This window comes from Phycodurus eques, chromosome 14 (assembly GCF_024500275.1).
Source record: "Phycodurus eques isolate BA_2022a chromosome 14, UOR_Pequ_1.1, whole genome shotgun sequence".
Taxonomy (NCBI): Eukaryota; Metazoa; Chordata; class Actinopteri; order Syngnathiformes; family Syngnathidae; genus Phycodurus; species Phycodurus eques.
The window spans coordinates 24,006,623-24,027,607 of NC_084538.1; the positions used below are offsets into that span (position 1 = coordinate 24,006,623).

Genomic DNA, 20,985 nt, shown 5'->3' on the forward strand with positions numbered 1-20,985 from the left:
TTCAACAAAATAGCATTGCTCGCGAATAATACAGTAGCTAGCATTATGGCATGTCAGTGCTGCTATGTCGTAATGACTGTGGGTACGTTCGGAAATTCAATCTAACGCGCTCACTGCGCTCTGAGAGTCACAGTGTTCAGAAAGGCAGAGCGCGGTCCATTTTCTATAAATTTACGAGCGACCGTGCTGGCCATTGGCAGCAATAGTCAGTGTGTCCACCATATTGAATGTGTCAATTCTGCCTGTAAACATCGGAATCAGAATCCTCTCTATTTGCCAAGTATGTCAAGGAATGTGTCTAGTTGTCGGAGTACGACAATATACAGCCATTTTGACAAAAAATTACATAAAAACACACTATGGAGAGTCACTTCGCCTCTAGCAATTTAATGGCAAGGGGATGAAGCTGTGGGAATGTCTGCTTGTTTTAGGTTGCATTGATTGATGCATTGATCTATCTGAGGGAAGGAGCAAGACGAGGTGGTGACCAGGATGTGGCGGGTCCAAGAGGATTTTGCATGCTCTTGTCTTTGTCCTGGCAGCATACAAGTCCTCAAGTGTCGATAGGGGGGTACTAACGATTTTCTATCAGTCCTAATTGTCTGTTGCAGTCGGAGTTTGTCCCCAGCACCAAACCAGACTGTGATGGATGAAAACAGAACTGATTTGATGCCTGCTGTGTCGAACTGCCTCAACAGCTCCTGCGGCAGGCTGTGCTTCCTCAGAAGTTGCAGGAAGTACATCCTCTGCTGGGCCTTTTTGAGGATGGAGTTGATGTTGGTCTCCCATTTCAGACCGTGAGAGACTGTAATTCTCAGGAACTTGGAGGTTTTGACAGTTGGCACAGGGCAGTTGGACAGTGTGAGGGGCAGCTGTGGCGAAGGATGCTTCTTGAAGTCCACGATCTACAGTCTTGAGCGTGTTCGGTTCCAGATTGTGTCGGCCGCACCAATGCTCCAGCCGCTCCACTTCCTGTCGATATGCAGATTTGTCACCGTCTTTGATGAGGCAGATGACTGTGATTTCATCTGCAAACTTTAGGAGTTTGACAACTGAGCCGTTTGTGGAGAGAGAGAGAAGAGCAGCGGAGAGAGGACACATCCTTGGGGCACCCCGATGCTGATGGTGCGTGTGGATAAGGTGGTGTCCCCCAGCCTCACCTGCTTTGTCCTGCCCATGAGGAAGCTGTGATTCCGCTGGCAGCAGGCGAGACGCTGAACCGGAGAAGCTTGGAGGAGAGGAGTTCGGGGATGAGTGTGTGTTGAACGCAGAGCTGAAGTCTACGAACAGGATCCTCGCGTAGGTCTCCATGCAGTCGAGGTGTTCTAGGATGAAGTGCAGCCCCATGTTGACTGCATCATCCACAGACCTGTTTGCTCTATTGGCCAACTACAGGGAGGTTCTGTGATGCTGTTGAAGTAGTCCAGCATGATGCATTCAAAGGATTTCATGACCAGGGAGACAGGCCTGTAGTCATTCAGAGCCAAGATTCCAGAGATCTATTGAAGATCTCTGTGAAGACTGGAGCGAGCTTGTCCACGCAGACTTGGGGACATATGGTCTGGGCCCGCCACTTTGTTGCTCTTTTGTAGTTTGAAGATGTGTCTCACATCCTGTTCATGAATGGTCAGCACAGAAGTCAGAGGTGCGGCTGGGTGGGTGTGGGGTGTGAAACTGTCCTTTTAAAATCTGCAGTAGAAGGTGTTCAAGTCGTCAGCTCGTCCTCTTTTGCTCTCCGCTTGGGGGGATGGTCGCATTTAGTTGGTTAGCGATATTAATCCTCCCCAGACTGACTTAAAGTCATTGGCAATAAACAATTTTTCCAACTTTTCTGCATAATTTCTCTTTGCAATGTTAATTTCTTTTGTCAGCTGATTTGTAGCACGATTGTACAGGGATCTGTCCCACTGCGATATACGTCCTCTTTAGCCCGGCAAAGTTGCTGAAGTTTAGCAGTGAATCAGGGCTTGTTATTATTGAATGTGCAAAATGTCTTTGTTGGTACACACATATTCACAGAAACTGATATAGGATGTGACACCGTCCGTATATTCATCCAGGCTGCCAGTTGAAGTTTCAAAGACACTCCAGTCTGTGCAGTCTAAACAGCCTTGAAGCTATAGCTTTGCTTAATCGGTCCACTACGCACTTGGCTAGGCTTTGCACATTTAGGTTTTTGTCTGTATGTTGGTATTAAGTGAATTAAGCAGTGATCAGATGAGCCCAGAGGTGCACGGTATGCGTCATTTAGAGTAGTATAGCAGTGGTCTAGAATGTTATTTTCTCTGGTATGACTGTAAATGTGCTGTTTGTATTTAGGGAGTTTGAGGTTGAGTTTCCCCAAGAATAATGAGGGGTGAATCTGGGTGCTTTTTTTTGAGTTTATTTACTTGTTAAGCAAGCATTAGCAGTGCTGCGTCCGTATTAGCCTGGGGAGGAACGTAGACACTGGCAATGATGAAAGAGGCGAACTCGGCTTACACTTCAAAAACAGCGACTCCAAGTCTGGGCTGCAGTGTGTGTAGAGCTCCGAGACATGATATTTGTATATTCTGCCACCTTTTGTTCCGCTCGATGTAGTTGGAAGTCTGGAAGCATTATGGGGCCAACGAAGTATATATGATGAAGACATTGCTGGTTACGTACATCGCTCATACCTGCTCTTATTTTAGTGATAAAGTTGTGCATCAACTTTATGATGACACAACGAAAAAGTGAATGAAGCTAACTCCGGCCATGTCTGAAAACCAACTATGCTTCACTTTGTTGGTTAAAAATCCCAGACAATTATTTTTATCGTCACAGACAATGTTGCAAACATGTTTGCTTCTGTACAACTGGAAAATGTAACACACTGCAGTTGTTTTGACTTGTGCAACTCACAGATAAAACTTAAAACCACTTGCACGACAAACAGAATATTATTATTCTATTGACAACATCTGCATGGCATATTTTCAACATCAGATCATTTTTGGCTCGTTCATGTATCTTTTCAGGATACATAGTCATTTATATTACATGATATATATATATTATTTGTTTTCATTCTGTGATGATATTGTGTTTTCAATGTGTTTTGTAGTTATGAAAGGATCCATCAAGCTTGCCTTTAAAAAAAGGTTATCTGAGACCACCGCCTCTGGTGTTTCAACAATTGTTGGAGGAGAGTGTCTCTCTGACCGGTGAATGGTGAGTATTAATATCAATATGTCCTGCATATGTACTGACACGTCTAAGTATTCTTGCTACACCCTTGTCCTGTCTCTCACCAAAAAAATATTTATTTTTCCCAAATATAACCCTTTCACCATCGGAGTGAGATATGAAGAATACATGTCTAACAATGCAAACAGTAACCCTTTGCTGTAAAATACATGCTCATGAGTAAAAAGGAAACAAAAAAATCATCTGATAATTGTCATGCATACACACATTTTTGCTGTCAAGTCAGGGAGCAGAAATTATTTTTTTTCTTAAGAATTTCATCACAAATTATTTAATATTCCAGACAGAAGCCTGACAGAAGGAGGTTGCATTGTGTGTTGGAGTTATTTCTATTCTTAATGGCTCTTTTATGATGGGAAAAAAAAAAAAAAAAGTACCATGTCACAAAAGCTGCTTCTGACATTTTGTTTAGAGATGAGGAGTACTCAGAAGGTGGAATTCAGTCAGGGCATGGATGACATCAGAGAGGACACGCTCCGGCAGTTGGACCCAAGGTATTCATTTTAGGGGGGTGGGGGGGGGGGGGGGGTTGTTACTTCCTTTACAGTTCTTTACACAAGCACTGCAATAACGTTGCTGCTGATACCATTTCAGCAACATGAATCGTGTTTCTTTTTTCTTTTGTGTATTTAGTTTGTAATCGACTGACAGAAATTGATTGTGTATTTGTCACATTCTTTTCCCCCGAAGTACCTGTGTGAACGATGACAGAGAGAGCAGATCTCAAGATGCATTATTTTTGAAACAGATTTTTGTCCTCGGCTTACTTGTTCTTTACCTAAACTCGTTATATGGCTTCGTTACTCTGCCTTATTTGAATAACTGTTGTTGATCAGTATGACCACACCACTTGCCACTTTGTCTTCATTATTTTTTTAGGTCAACTAGAGAGCTGGATTTGTTACCATATAGAGTACAAATTCAGAGTACCATTGTGAGCGAATTGTACAGGATAACCCATGTTGCCTCTGCAAATGTCAATTTCTCTCTGTTCGTGTCCCTGAAAAATCAATACAAATAAAATGGAATTGCAGGTTTTCTGTCATCAGTGGCCTGCCGGACATTACAACAGCTAAGGCCTGAACTACTCTCGTGTTGCAAACTCAATTCAGTAGAGGTCAAGGTGAGTTTTACTTCAATCTTATAGCTGTCTCAAGAAATAATAACGTACAAATATGTATAATGTAATTATAAACATCCATGCTTCATGACATTACTGAGTAAAATTACTTTTAATTTCTCAATGACGTCAGGTCCATTTGTAGTAATTTGGATTTCTTGTGCACGTTTGTCGAAATCTGTAAAAAAAAAATATATATATATATATTGTGTGTGAAATGCATCTAATAGTTATCTAAATGATTCTTTCTGAAGGACACTGCCCGATCAAGATTGGAGTGACACGAACCAGTGCTGGAATACCGGACAAACCATGCATATATCTTATGTTTTGAAATACTTTTGTAATTGGTTTTATATTTCTTGATTTAAATATAAACTCAATGAACAAGCGCTATATAGGCACTGATGTTTATGAACTCAAAGGAGATATGAAATGTAACACTTATTTCTGTGTGGCAATTGTGAAGAAGGAATGATTCATTTTCATTTCTTCATTTAGAACAATTGAACAATTTCAAAATGGTAGCAGTAAATGTGCAGACGTTCCTGGAAGTAAAATAAAGGTGCAAATGGATCTACAAATATTCATAAAGTAAGATAATATGCACATTTCTACTGGAGCAACGTTTGGAAAATATGAAATGTGGTTCTTCATTGAATCCTATAGAATGTCTTTAGGGATTTTCCGTCTTGGATTTTCCGCCTTTGGCGGAATTGTCTGTCGTTCTCTCCAGTGTCACGAAGGTCATCACGGGAAAGCCAGCTGGTGGGCGATGAGTGGTGAAGCTTCGGCCAGAGATTTGGAGGGAGGGCGAGTGAGGCTACATTCAAATCTTGCTAGCATTTTGAATATGACATAGTTCACCTTTAAAGGTGCCCTTCCATCAGAATCTTTTTTTGGTGTGCATAGCATAGGTCAGAATGTGTGGTTTTAAGCTATAATCTATATTTTTTTTGTTTTTTAAACAAAAAGGAATTTTCACCCAAGACACTACTAATGGAGATGACACAGTGCTGATTAACCCTATCAGGTCCTCTTGCTCATTGCTCCTCTTGCTTCTGGGGCTAATGGGGTGTAAGACCTAAGCATCAATAACATGCAGAGCACGAGGAGGAGACACCACCTGAGGACTCAGTTGACTGGTGGAAACTGGCTTGATCAGAAAAATGTGGAACACAGGGTGAATCTGAACGTGAGCTTCAAGGCAGCAGGGTTACAGTGTCAATCTTAAAGGAGGTATGGGTTCTTAATGGTCCATATTTCGCTAACAAGTTGATTTTATGTATTTCCTTGCTCAAGAAAATGAAACAAAGTAATTTCCCAAAATATCAGTCCACTTTAGAGCAATTGGTAAATAACTAATTGCATTGCCAAAATCAACAAAAAATGTCTTGGTTTGGCATCAGTGGCTGAAACGGAGGACAAATTTACTGCATAGCCATTATGGAAAAAGCAATGTACTATACTATAAAGTGGCCAAAGTAAAAAAAAAGTTTTAGGAAATACTATCTCATGACATGCCTTTAGTCCAATGCTTCAATGTTCCTAATAAAACATGTTTCTGCTTTGATTATATAATTTTTTGCTTATACCCCAACATAGCATATTTCAGCCCCACAGGCAGAATACAGAACTATTCAATGATTAAGATAATTTAATCACTATATATATATATATATATATATTTATATATTTCATAGATTCACTACAAGACATCACACAATCGGGACCATGGCACAGATTGTTAAAAGTGAGCATCAAGCATCGAATTATGTTTGTATGATTTGCAAAAGAATATTATCTGTCAGAAAACAAAGGTCGTGCATGTTACAAGTAGCCCGACAACATATATGTCAAAATCAGGCCCAGGGGCCAAATTTGGCCCACGATGTAATTATACATCAATATTATTAGATTTCAATGATTAAATTGCTGAACCAAGACTGTAAACAAGCATGGCGACGCCTGTGAGCTCATGTGGTCCACCATGAAATCACTGACGTTCTCCAGTAATGGGGGAGGCTTATTCGGCACAATTTGAGCTGTTGGTTGATACAGCAGGCTGGACAGAGGATGTGAAGGCAGTGCATTTGGCTTTATCACTGACAGATGACGACACATCCTGCCTGCTGCTGCTGAGCCGGGAAGAGAGACTCAACTACAGCACACTAATTGGTGCTCTATAGTGGCATTTTGGGGATTTTAATTTGAGGGACTCCATACGCTGTGACTTCAAGCATCGCCTGTGACCACCGGATGAGCCTCTTCGTTGCCCTGCTCATGAGATTGAGAGCGTTTTATTGGCGCGCGTATGCTGGAATGCCGAATCCAATCCAAGATGAACTGATACGCAACCAATTTATCCAAGCACTCAGACCGGTTGAGCTATACCTGCACGCACACACCTTGCCGACGCCGCAAGCCTGGGAGAGGCACTCACACTTGGCATGGAAAGGGAGATTGCAGCCAAGGGGGCTCTACAGAAATCGTCCCATCCCGGTTCAACTGCGACGTTGACAAATGGAGTGGGGTAAAGACTGCCATGGCTGGAGAAGCTGGTGTGCGCATTGACGGCCCGTCCAGTCCAGCGTGAGGATGAGAGCGCCTGCCGGGTGTGCCCGCTATGTGCTGGGGGTGTGCGCAACCCGGTCATTTGTTGAGCTTGTGTCCAAAGAGGTTTGACCAGCAGGGAAAGAGTCTACCTAGGCCGGACGACACGGACCTCCTCAGTCTTTTACCAGGATCTGCAGCCCCCAGAGCTGTTGCTACAGTGGGTTGGATGGAGGTGGGGGACCCGTGCATGTTCCAGTGCAGATTGGGACTGTTTCGTGCACACCCCGTAGTGGGTGCTGTCTGAGGGCTAAGAGCACAGTTGGAGGCAGGTTTGAGCAGAGAAACATGGAACGTCGGATGGATCTTGAGAGATTGCGGGAGTTTTAATTTAATTGATGTGGAATTGATGATTTTATTGGTCGGGCAGGGACCAATAAAGCGTGGAGTGAGCTTACGGGATTCAGTCTAGAGCGGGAGGTCACGGGAGGAGAGCCAAACCGTGTGACCCACCTTTTACTCAGGGGTGGGAGGGCGATGAAGATCCAAGAGCCGTTTAATCCTCTCAGCAGACCGATTCAGAGGTGCCCTGATGTCCTTCCAAATAGACTGGACCCATCGCAGGTGAGCTCTCAACGCGGGAACTACCACAGTATGCTGCTGTTACATAAACAACGGAGGTTGGAAACCGTAACAGGCCATGAAAGGAGACCTAACTGTGGCGCAGCTGGTGAGGGAGCTGTGGGCATATTCAATCCATGGAAGAAAGGTGCTCAAAGAGGTGGGATTTGTGGGGCAAACGCAGCAAAGAGCCGATTCCAGAGTCTGATTCACTCGCTCTGGCTGGCCGTTGGACTGCGGATGGTACCCAGAAGACAGAGTGGCTGCTGCACCCTCCTTCGATACCTGGGAGGAGAACTGAGGACCTCGGTCCGAGACGATGTCAATGAGGATTTCGTGGAGTTTAAAGACGTGATTGACAAGGGGATTAGCAGTTTCAAACGCAGATGTTAATTTGGGAAGGTGTACATAATGGACATACTTGGAGAATCGATCGATAATAGTAAGAATGATAGTATTAGCTTTGGAGTTAGGGTAGGCTGGTTACCAAGTCCAAGGCGATGTGGTACCAATGTTCATTGTAGCCTGCTTTGTTTTTTATTGTGTATTTATAAGTGTTTAGGTGTTGCATGAATAAAGTTAAGTTAAACACATACACACACTTTATACAAAGGGTAAATAGTGATCTCACTGTCAACTCACGGATATGGCAGTGGAATATTTACAATGAGTCCATATCAGAGTTTAAAATCTTTAAAATCCACGTCAAATGAAGCTATCATGAATATATCAGAATAATTAAAACTCAAATATTGGTAGGAAATCTGAGTTTGAAATTATTGTGATCCAAATCTCACCCCATCATTCCTCCCTGTGTTTATTTCCAGGATAAAATAAATGAACCCCAGGCTGGCTTCTTAAAAGTGAATGCATATAAAAATGAGCAAAATGAGCCAGCATTTTGAAAGGCTCTTTGAAATGAACAGATCCCAAAGATCCGGCTCCCTCCAAGAGCCATAAATCCTATCTCTAGTAGTAACCTGGTAGCGAGTGTAGCTTCTGCTGTACACCACGACCCATCCTTCATGGGCTTCAGGCCACAGATCCCATCCGCTACATCTCAGATGAACGGCTTACTGGGACACAAGTAATGAATGTCTTTGGTGAGGATGCACACTTGCAGATTTGGCGCCAGATACAGATCAGGATTACTATCATGATAAGCGACCAACGCGGGAGTGTTGACTTGGACTTAAGTGTCGCCCTGCCAGATGCCAATATTAATTATGTCTTTGAAGCGATAGATGTTTCGAGAGTCGATAATTGGGAGAGTAACCAGAAAGACTATTTCTCGGAACTCAGGGTTGATATACTGTACATACAGTGGAACTCCTGACAGAAAAAGCCAAGTGGGCTTGGACAGGACTAATGGGACTTGCTAGAGTTTTAGAAAGGATGCTTTCGACTAGGCTAAGGGGTACCAAGTATGGAGAAATTCTACCCATTGCTAAGTTGTCAATGGATGAAGAGATTTCGCGTAGCATGTCATTCATCAATGTGGTAACAATCCCTGTGTGAGAGTAATCCGTTTGGACCACCGACAGCAGTTTGCTTATAGTCTAATTTGATTAAGGATGACGCTGTGAGTGTTGAGGACCAAGATCATGCCTTTGAGTGTTTCGCCTAAGGACTGGAGGTTAGCAGCTTGCCTATTCATGTTGTGTCGGATGTTGGGAATTTCAGCTTGAAGTTTTCCAATCTGTTTCTTAACAGTGTTTAAGCTAATGGCGTTGACCGCAGCGGTTCCTATTCTCATTAAGGTGCCAAGGGATGCGGCAGCCACGAGCAGGCCCCCTACGAAACGTTTTGATAGTCTGGGGATCCCGCTGAGGTCGGCCTGAGTGATGGCAAATTTCTCTAATTGTTGGAGCATGTGTGTAGTGTCGGAGGCGGCATGGCTAACAGTGATGTTAGACCAAGTGGTCTCCAGCAAAGCTGGTTTAGGTGGACGTCCCGACGTGTTTCAGTTCCACTTCCCGCGGTTCGAGGCGTACTTACACTTTTTGGGCGTGGGTTCGACAGTTGGTAATAAGCAGCCCCGTTTGGTCCTTCAGGCCGATTCTGGAGGCGGGTCCCGGCCAAGTAATTTTAGGTTGTGCAGTAACGGGAAGCAGGTACTGTCATAAACGGAACAGAGTATAGGACCCAAAAATGCACAACTCCAAAACAAATCGACAGTTTAAAAAAAGAGAGGTTTAATATACGGGAAGAGGTTGGTACACAGGCAGGCAATCCAAAAAAGGCAACAGTATCCAAAAACATGAGGCAAAAAGGCGAGGTCAATAATCGGAACAGGGTCTTGTCTTACTGTGAGTCTTTGACGTGGAAACAAGGAATGCTGCAACGCGACGACAAGGTGCAACGAACTGGCGATGAGAAAGAATGAGACACAAAGTTAAATGCAAGGTGTAATTAGGCTGAACGAGGCACAGGTGGTGAAGATGGTCTCAGGAGCAGGTGTGTATGAAACAGGGGGAAGACAAAAACCGGAACACACATCCATGACAGTACCCCCCCCCTTAACAGCCGGGCCCAGAGCCCCTGGATGCGCAACGTGGAAGTCCCGAATGAGCGAGTCATCCAGGATAAATGCAGACGGCACCCATGAACGTTCCTCAGGCCCGTAGCCCTCCCAATCCACCAGATATTGAATCCCCCTCCGACGAGACGACAACAGCCGCCTCACAGTGAAGACAGGGCCCCCATCCACGAACCAGGGAGGAGGAGGGGGCCTGGAAGGCGGGACCAGAGGGGACACCCAGGCTGGCTTGAGCAGGCTGACGTGAAAAACAGGGTGGAGCCGCATCGACCTTGGGAGCCTAAGCTTCACGGTGACAGGGTTGATGATCTTTGTGATGGGGAAGGGTCCAACAAACCTGGAAGCGAGCTTCCGGGACTCCACCTGGAGTGGAATATGCTTGGTGGAGAGCCAAACTCGCTCTAATTCTAAGAGGACTCTATCTCTTTGCACATGTTTCTTTTAAAGTACCGGCATTACCACATTACTAATAACATTTTATTGCTCACTGACTGTTTTTTCAAAAGTATAATGTATTTTCTGTCAAGTGACTGTTTGTTATCGTACTAGAGCGGCTCCAACTATCAGAAACAAATTCCTTGTGTTTTTGACATACTTGGCAAATAAAGAGGATTCTGATTCTGATCATTGAGAATAAATAATTTGAGGTAAGGTTTTCATTTTCATTGCGGCTATTCTTCCCAGTAGTGATATAGGCAAATTATTCCAGCATAATTAAATCAGGTGAGATTTTTTGGTGTGCAATTAAGATTGGTTAGTTCTGTGAGTTCTGGCAAAACATTAATACCTAAATACTTAATTTTTCCAATAGTTTGCTGTTATTGGGAATATTGTTAATTTTGTCCAGTTGAAAAATGTGAAAATGTTTAAAAGAGATTGAAGACTGCTTGAAGAGATGACTTGGGTTTCTGTAAATAAAGAAGAATATCATCCATATACAAATTGATTTTGTGTTCTGTCACTGGCGAGCAGATACCTTTAATATTAGCACTCTGACGTATCGTGGTAGCAAGTGGTTTGATGAATATTGGTGAAAGCGGACACCCTTGTCTAATTCCTCTTTGTAGAGTAAAACTTTGTGATGTGATCCCGTTCATGGTGACTGTCACTTTTGGCGTATATCCAATGTATAAATGAGTCTCCAAAGCCAAATTTGCGAAGTACTGCAAATAGATCAGTTAACTTGATTGAAAGCTTTCTCTGCGTCAAGTGACATGATTGCTTTTAGATTTTGACGCTGTGACATGCTTATTAAATTTAATAGACGTCTGATATTATTTGTGGAACTTCTACCTTTTATGAAACCTCATACTGGATTATCGACGGGAGTACCTTTTCAAGTCTCGCTGCAAGGGCTTTCGAGATAATATTGTTATCCACAATCAGTGATAAGGGCAGATAACGGGGGAATAATTTGAAAAAAGAAATTCTGTTGCGGCGGACGACTGGTTAGAGCGTCAGCCTCACAGTTCTGAGGACCCGTGTTCAATCCCGGCCCCGCCTGTGTGGAGTTTGCATGTTCTCCCCGTGCCTGCGCGGGTTTTCTCCGGGCACTCCGGTTTCCCCCCACATCCCAAAAACATGCATTAATTGGGCACTCTAAATTGCCAATAGATGTGACTGTGAGTGCGAATGGTTGTTTGTTTGTACCCTGCTATTGGCTGGCAACCAGTTCAGGGTGTACCCCACCTCCTGCCCGATGATAGCTGGGATAGGCTCCAGCACGCCTGCGACCCTACTGAGGAGAAGCGGCTCAGAAAATGGAGGGTTGGATGGAAATTCTGTTGCATTAGTTTTATGCTGATTAAAACTAAAACTGGCATGCTGATTCCAAAATTGCAGTCACTTTTTTTCTAGCACGTCAAGTTTTTTCTCCACAGCTTACCCTCCAGATAAGCAAAATTCCACTGATTAGCTGTAGTAAGACTTGCCATCTGATTACGATTAGACTCATCCAGCTATGTGGCAACTTGTTTATGCAGTCACAATTAAAACAATGCGGTGAGAGGTGTGGGCAGCTCCCATTAGGTCAGTACTATCAGTATCTGCAAAGAGAAAGCTAGCATAGTAGGAATTAAGAGGATTTGTGCTGGCTTTTCTCTTAACCTTGTAACCATGGGCAGACCGTTGTAAGTTTGTTTTATGCTATTTTTTTTTCCATTTTCAAAGCTTGTAACTATTCCATCTTAGTGCTTTATTTACATAGGTATATATTTCCTTTGTTCCACTTTGTTCTCACTTTGTTCAAAAACTTGACGTGATAGAGAAAAACTGAGATCAGTTTTGGGTTCTGCATCCAAAAATAATAAGCTGTCAGACATAAAGCAACAAAAATTCTAATGATAATTAGCCGGGAGAGTGGGGTCTTTGCCTAATTTTAGTAGTAATTTGACTGCAGCTGTGTTCATATGGCCACTAATTTGACCTTTATCTTTTATTTCCTTGACTGCTCTGAAAAAGGCGGCACGGTGGCCGACTGGTTAAAGTGTCAGCCTCACAGTTCTGAGGAGCGGGGTTCAATCCCCGGTCCCGCCTGTGTGGAGTTTGCATGTTCTCCCCGTGCCTGCGTGAATTAGACCCAAATTCCATCCAGGCCAGGCGCTCTTTGCATATTTTTTTAATGCATTATGGAATTGTGTGATGGTTAAAGCAGCATCAAGACTGTCTTTAGTTTCTGTGTATAATTGAGGAATGTTTGGATCATTAATAAAAGTTTCAATTTCTTTTTGGTCTGGGATGCTCGAAGATGCATATAAGCTGCTATAGTAATTATAAAATATTTCATTTATTTCTAGCGGTGACTGTGTAAAGATGCCGTTTGAATAATGTAATTAATGAATTTTCATTACTGAATTTTAAAAAAATCTATTCTTGAGAAAGAGCGGTGTACAGATGAAAAAAATGTGTATTCTCTTTTTGTTCGTTTTTTTAACCACCATATGTCAACGAGTCCAAAGTCGTCCATTTACTGCTCTAATATATTGGCGCATCGTGGTTGATTTGTATTTTGTAGATGTGAGCGATCAAAAAAAGGATTAAAAGTAAAGTAAAAGTCACCTCCCATGATAATTGTAGAATTGGCTGACAAGTTAAGCAAGTGTACAAATAGCGTGTGGAAAAAGCCTGGGTCATCTTTATTAGGAACGTAAATTGACAATTGTGTATAGTTTATTAAATATAGTTGCCTGTATAATTATGCATCGGCATTCTGAACTATTTATTGTGAAATGTAGTCCTTTATGAATTTGTATGGAGACTCCTCTTTGTCTGCTGTTTTTGTTGTTGTTGTTTTTAAACCTGTACTGTTCAGCTGCAAGGCCTTGCAGAATGGTGCAGCTGTATGCCTTTGTGCTGGAACAGTTTTGCTGTGCAACAGGGGAGTTTGAAATACTCTCTCCGCTTATTTTTACAATTTTTTAGTTATTCTGATCTTTATTGAAAATGCAGCCGGACAGAAAAGGGTTTTAGGGGACAGACAGAGGGACAGAGTGGACAAGACGACTCGTGGTGAGAACCACAGCAGAACAATAGTGAGACAGTATAGATCAGGGGTGTCAAACTAATTTTTGTCACGGGCCACATTGTAGTTATGGCTTCCCTCGGAGGGTCATTATGACTGTGAACCCATTTAAAATACTGTCTCATATAATGACATATACACAACAAATTGATGGATAACTAGTTTTAAAATCAGAAGCAAATAAAAAATGTTCAACTATTATGACATTTATTCCAAAAAGGTGATTGTAACAAAATGCTTGCAATATCTGAACATTATACAAGACACCAATCTTGGTATTTTCACAAGAAACATGAAGTCGACACACATGATTTGCTTTCATGAGGCACATAAAATGATGTTGCGGGCCGGATCTGGTCCCCGGGCCACCAGTTTGACACCTGTGGTCTAGATATTTGAACGCAAGTAACATTACAACAGTCATTTGTAGATTGGGGGTCGGGTCGGGGGGGACACCCGGTGAGGATATGCAATAACTAACCAAGAGAACAAGATAAGAGGACAAAAAAGGGCAGGACAGGATGTGGAAAATGAGCAAGGCAGTGCTACTGATGAGTGGTGTGGTGGGATTATTTTTTAGTGTCTAAACACCTGTAAGAACCTGTGAGTTGATATGTTAGTATAACCTGTGTTGTTGTTAGTGATCCCAGCACAAGTAATTATAACCTATAGTATGTCTATGGAATGAAGCCCTATGGGGGGCACAACGTCAGCCCCCGGTGCCGTCAACCTGCAGGCCGGCGGTGGAAATTCAGCTACTGTGGGTCGAAGAAGAAGAAGAGGTGGAACGTAAAGAACTAGAACTGAATGTGGGGACTTTGAATGTTGGGACTATGACAGGAAAATGTCGGGAGTTGGTTGACATGATGATTAAGAGAAAGGTTGATATATTGTGTGTCCAGGAGACCAGGTGGAAAGGAAGTAAGGCTAGAAGTTTAGGGGCAGGGTTTAAATTATTTTACCATGGTGTAGATGGGAAGAGAAATGGAGTCGTGGTTATTTTAAAAGGAGAGTTGGCCAAGAATGTCTTGGAGGTGAAAAGAGTATCAGATCGAGTGATGAGGCTGAAACTTGAAATTGAGGGTGTTATGTATAATGTTATTAGTGGCTATGCCCCACAGGTAGGATGTGACCTAGAGGTGAAAGAGAAATTCTGGAAGGAGCTAGACGAAGTAGTTCTGAGCATCCCAGACTGAGAGAGAGTCACGATTGGTGCAGATTGGAATGGACATGTTGGTGAAGGAAATGAGGGTGATGAAGTAGGGATGGGTAAATACGGCATCCAGGAAAGGAACTTGCAGGGACAGATGGTGGTAGACTTTAAAAAAGGATGCAAATGGATGTAGTGAACACTTTTTTCTAGAAGAGACAGGAACATAGGGTGACCGACAAGAGCGGAGGTAGAATCACGCAGGTGGATTACATTTTGTGCAGACGATGTAATCTGAAGGAGGTTACCGACTGTAACGTCGTGGTAGGGGAGAGTGTGGCTACAAAGCATAGGATGGTGGTGTGTAAAATGACTCTGGTGGTGGGGCGGAAGATTAGGAAGACAAAGGCAGAGCAGAGAACCATGTGGCGGAAGCTGAGACAGGACGAGTGTTGTGCAGCTTTTCAGGAAGAGGTGAGACAGGCTCTCGGTGGACAGGAGGAGTTTCCAGAAGACTGGATCACTGCAGCCAAGGTGATCAGAGAGGCAGGCAGGAGAGTACTTGGTGTATATTCTGGCAGGAAAGGAGAGGAGACTTGTTGGTGGAACCACACAGTACAGGAAATCATACAAGGAAAAAGGCTAGCTAAGAAGAAGTGGGACACTGAGAGGACCGAGGAGAGGCGAAAGGAATACATTGAGATGCGACATAGGGCAAAGGTAGAGGTGGCAAAGGCCAAATAAGAGGCATATGATGACATGTATGCCAGGTTGGACACTAAAGAAGGAGAAAAGGATCTATACAGGCTGGCCAGACAGAGGGATAGAGATGGGAAGGATGTGCAGCAGGTTAGGGTGATTCAGGAAATGGAAATGTTGACTGGTGCCAGTAGTGTGCTAGATAGATGGAAAGAACTCTTCGAGGAGTTGATGAAGGAGGAAAATGAGAGAGAAGGGAGAGTAGAAGAGGCGAGTGGTCCTGATGACATTCCTGTGGGGGTATGGAAGCATCTAGGAGAGGTGGCTGCGGAGTTTTTGACCAGGTTGTTCAATAGAATGCGAGCGCATGAGAAGATGCCTGAGGAATGGAGGAAAAGTGTGCTGTGCCCATTTTTAAGAACAAGGGTGATGCACAGAGCTATAGAAACTACAGAGGAATAAAGTTGTTGAGCCACACAATGAAGTTATGGGAAAGAGTAGTGGAGGCTAGACTCAGGACAGAAGTGAGTATTTGCGAGCAACAGTATGGTTTCATGCCTAGAAAGAGTACCACAGATGCATTACTTGCCTTGAGGATGTTGATGGAAAAGTACAGAGAAGGTCAGAAGGAGCTACATTGTGTCTTTGTAGATCTCGAGAAAGCCTATGACAGAGTACCCAGAGAGGAACTGTGGTACTGCATGCGGAAGTCTGGAGTGGCAGAGAAGTATGTTAGAATAATACAGGACATGTACAAGGGCAGCATAACAGTGGTGAGTAGGTGTGACAGACGAATTTAAGGTGGAGGAGGGACTGCATCAGGGATCAGCCCTGAGCCCCTTCCTGTTTGCAGTGGTGATGGCTTGGCTGACAGATGAGGTAAGACTGGAATCCCCATGGACCATGATGTTTGCAGATGACATTGTGATCTGCAGTGAAAGCAGGGAGCATGTGGAGAAACAGAAAGATGGAGGCATGCACTGTAAAGCAGAGGAATGAAGATTAGCCGAAGTAAAACAGAATATACGTGCATGAATGAGAGGGGTGGTGGGGGAAGAGTGAGGCTACAGGGAGAAGAGATAGCAAGGGTGGAGGACTTTAAATACTGCTGAGAGATGCCAGGCAAGAGAGCTAGAGGAAGACCAAAGAGAAGGTTGATGGATGTCGTGAGGGAAGACATGAGGGCAGTTGGTGTTCGAGAGGAGGATGCAGGAGATAGGCTTACATGGAAAACGATGACGCGCTGTGACGACCCCTAAAGGGACAAGCCGAAAGGAAAAGAAGAAGTAGTATGTCTTTGGAACGTATTAGTGAATGAACACCAAATAACATGCATGTTAGTCAACTGGTGTACAGCGTTGCTGAGCTGGCACATCGAGGAAGGGGGGGGGGGGGGGGGGGGGGGGTTGTGGGGGGGGCGGCGAGTCAGCAAGCCCGTCCAGCAGGGGAACCAACCAGGGAGATGCCACTGACCCCCCCAGGACCCAGGGAGGTCCCGAGCCCGACCGAAGCGCCCCGACCAGTCCCAAAGGGAGGGGCACGAGCACCGCACCACCGCTAGACACCTGCGGGTCCGGCCCAGCCCGACCGGCCGGCAGACCACAGAGAAAAGGGGGGAAGCCCCTCCCCACCCTACAGCTCGGCCCAACCGAGATGGGAGGTGCTGACACCCCACCACGAGCCCCAAGTCAGCTGGGGACCCCACACAGCCCAAGGGAAAGAAGGGCGACAACCACGGCGGCATACCCCGGGCAGAGAGAAGAGGAGGACACAGGCCCGGGACACAGCAGCACAGCTCCCAAGCCCCCACCCGGAGACCAAGACGAGACCCCCGGAGTGGGGCCAACGGGCACCACCCTGGCACCCAGGGACGGAGAGCAGCTCCAGAATCGGCATCCCCCTGGAGGGTAACACGGCATACACAACCATACCCAAGAGGAGGAGGGGTGGAACAGGCCCAGCATCCCTAGAGGCCAACCTCACAGATCCAGAATATTAGGGTTAAAGTGCATGCAAGTGACCCTATGGCGTGCACAGGGTTCTAAAATGACAATAAATAATTTGGTCACATTCCATTTCATTTAAATTACATTCCATTTCTGGATGACATTCTTTCCCAGACAAACAGAATCAAACTTCAAGTTTCACCATTTTAATGAAAGGTGACCATATTTTCTTAAAGTTATCCATTTGCTTATTACATTTGGCAGAGATATTTTCTAGTGTTATATACTCTATAAGATTTTGCAATCGGTTAATGTTGATGGCTTGTTTATTTTTCCAGTTAAACAGTATTGTTTTTTTTCGGGATAGCGAGAATTCCAAGCATGTTGAGCATGTTTATTTGAAAGATCTATCCCTTTTAAATCACCTAGCAAGACAAAGATTAGGAGAAATCGCAAACCTACAGTTCAAAAACTGAGGAAAGCTTCTGTGCAACTAGTGACCAGAAGCGCTGTACGGGTGTACAATGGCAAAGAGCATGCAAATAAGTGTCCGGAGCATTTTCAGTACAAGGAGTGCATATGTTTTGATTTCTTTCTTTGTCTGCTGTTATAAAAAGCCGAGATAGCCTGAGTGAAATTGGAGTCAGTGAGGCATTTTTCTTCTGATTCGGTAAAATGCATTTTTTGTACGAGGAGGTCTGTTTTCAATTTAGTGACAGAATCCATAATCTTAATTCTCTTTTTCTGTGATCGAATGCCATTGACATTCCATGACACAAAAGTGGGTGCGTGTATCGTAATTTTCAATAGATTGTGTACTTTATATTCTTTGTTGTTGTTTGTTTACAGTTTGGAGCAAATTTGTTGTGTTGATGTTATATGAAGAGGGTGATAAGGATGATTATATTTAAGTACAGCAAAGCCAGGGTGTATAAAAGGGTAGCAAACAAACATAGAACAAACAATAGTACTGAGGGGATAATATGGTGTGTCGTTGTTTGTAGTGCACGGGGAAAGTGTTGTGAGGATTGTGTGTGTGGCGTGTGTGAGAACAAGAAGAGCAGGGAAACAGAAAGGAGTGAGGATTCATGCTGGGGGAATGCGTGGTTCCGTTCTTTTGTTTGTCTAAGCAAAATGTAAAGAAGGAAACAGAATACAAGCTTTTGAAAATTAATTACGACAACAAATCAGGGCACGTATTTACAGCACACAACAAATTGATGAATAACTAGTAAGATCAGAAGCCTTTAAAAAAGTTTTTAACTACTACATTTCTTTTCAAAGCAGGATTGGAAACAAAAATGATTGCAATATCTCAACCTTATTACATTGGAACACAACTGGCAATTTTGATTTGCTTTCACGGGCCCCATTTTCTTTACTGCTTATCCTCAATAGGGTCACGGGCTGCTGGAGCCTCTCCCAGCTATCTTCGGGCAGGAGGCGGGGTACACCCTGAACCAGTCGCCAGCCAATCGCAGGGCATATATAAACAAACAACCATTTGCACTCACATTCATACCTATGGACAATTTTGAGTCTTCAATTAACCCACCATGCATGTTTTGGGGATGTGGGAGGAAACCGGAGTACCCGGAGAAAACCCACGCAGGCACGGGAAGAACATGCAAACTCCACACAGGCGAGGTGGGATTTGAACCAGAGTCCTCAGAACTGTGAGGCGGATGTCCTCAACCAATCACTGTACTTGAAAAAACTGCAAATACAAACCATGTGTGTTGGATTGACCTCCATTACTCATTCATTTCTTCTTTCAGCAGGTTTGGCCCTTGACGCTCACATCATTCTTGTCACGGATGGTTCAATCCCCCCAAAAATCACCAAGTAACTTGCAAATCTATGGGAACATAGTAACTGATTAAACTATCTACAATATGGCTACAAAGATGGTCACACTAGTACACGGTATGCGTATTCTTTTCCCATCTTTCGTGGTACAGAATTAAACTTCATTGTCGGATCCACCGAAGCTTTGTAGTCCAAAGGGTGAGTTTATTTTTAGATCCTCTTTCTTTATCGAGTTTATTTTCTCTTTGCATTTAATGTTTTTGTGTATCGCGGTGTCGAGCAAAGCGGCTTCTGGTACAGAAATACTCGTGATCAGCGGCAGGAGAGCATTCCATAGGCTGCTCGCAGTGCTCATCTTGATCAGGTCTCCTTACTCGGTCCTAAATACCAGGAGAGTGCCCGTCTCTAGTTGAATTGCTTGCCTCGGGGGTTTGTCGGCTGAATAATCTGCTCGGGGATGAAGTGCGGACCGCGGACCTTGATGGAAGAAATGACAGAATGACAAGTCTTCAGAAGCCACCGCTTTTGGAGTTGCACATTGCTGGGAAATCCGTGGTAACTTAAAACACTGTTGTACTTTGCCAACGATGAGCACATTGGAACACAACTATGTGAATGGTATTTTTTTGTTGTTGTTGATTTTGGAAACCAAATCTTGTTTTTTTTTAAGGCTCATTCTGCTGTTGACCAGAGGCTCTGTCCAATATGGCACCGAAAACGGAAAAGCATGAGCCTCAATACTGAAAAAGTATATGATGTCATTGTGTTTTGTGCAATGAACCCATTCCAGTGGCGAGAGATGAGTGGATGATGACCTATGGGAGATTATCCCAGTGATGCAACATTATTATTCCAAGATGAACATTTGCAACTATTTGTTGGAGACGTATTGACTTTGTTAATGACTTCATAACCATATTTATTGATTTGAACAAACTGGAGCACCAAAGGAACTTCACTGTGCTCTCCTCCTCTGTCTTTGACCATTACGTGTTGTGGCATAACTTGAGGTGTTTCACTCGTTCACTGTGTTGCCACAAGTACTGTTAAACATCACAAACCGTGGCTGTACAGTGGTTAGCACATCTGCCTCACAATTCTGAGGACCCGGGTTCAAATCCGTGTTCTCCCTGTGTCTGCGTGGGTTTTCTCCGGGTACTCCACTTTCCTCCCACAGGCCCAAATTAGCATGCATGGTAGGTTAATTGGAGAGTCTAAATTGCCCGCAGGTGTGAATGTGAGTGTAAAGGGTTGTTTGTTTCTATGTGCCCTGCGATTGGCCGCCGATACGTTCAGGGTGTACCCCGCTGGAATAGGATCCAGCATGCCCGCGACCCTCGTGAGGATAAGCGGTACGGAAAATGAATGAATGAATCAAAAGCAGTGTCTTGGTGTTTGGAGCTGGAATAGCTCCACACATGAAACCTTCTGCTCCGCCATCATGCAGAGTCAGACTGAGACTGAGTGACTGACTTCCTGAGCAGCGTGGAGCGCTGCTGCGCTTACGGATGACGCACTTAACCCAAAGCGCAAGGAAAAGTAGTTCGCACAAAACACGAATCAACAAGGCCTCAATAGTTTAGTTACTTTGCACTGTGTTCGTGTTAATGATTTACTGTACATTTCTGCTTGAATGACTGAAATATCGAAAGTATCAATATTTTGATTTTAGACCATAAAGATCTGGTATCGGCAGTATCGATGTTTCAGTATAGATCCACAGCTCACTAATTGTCACAATAACCATGAAACAGAGTCAGACTGCGGCTGAGTGACTGACTTCCTTACGGACGACACAAC

The 20,985-nt window shown here is 43.9% G+C and overlaps 1 protein-coding gene across 2 annotated transcripts in view; it reads left to right on the plus strand.

Annotated features, from left to right (window-relative positions):
• The first annotated feature begins 2,310 nt into the window (after positions 1–2,310).
• The window catches only part of LOC133412490 (adenylate kinase 7-like), a 27,110-nt gene continuing 8,435 nt past the window's right edge, over positions 2,311–20,985 (plus strand). The window contains exons 1-4 of one of the 2 annotated variants that reach the window (XR_009769774.1): positions 2,311–3,192; positions 3,641–3,722; positions 4,263–4,351; positions 4,603–5,072. Coding sequence is in view for 1 of the 2 variants with exons in the window: in XM_061695748.1 (XP_061551732.1) it covers positions 3,683–3,722 (40 nt within the window). In the remaining variant the exon portion in view is untranslated. Of the gene's footprint in view, positions 3,193–3,640; positions 3,723–4,262; positions 4,352–4,602; positions 5,073–20,985 lie in introns of those variants that run through there. The other variant, XM_061695748.1, reaches the window with a different exon arrangement.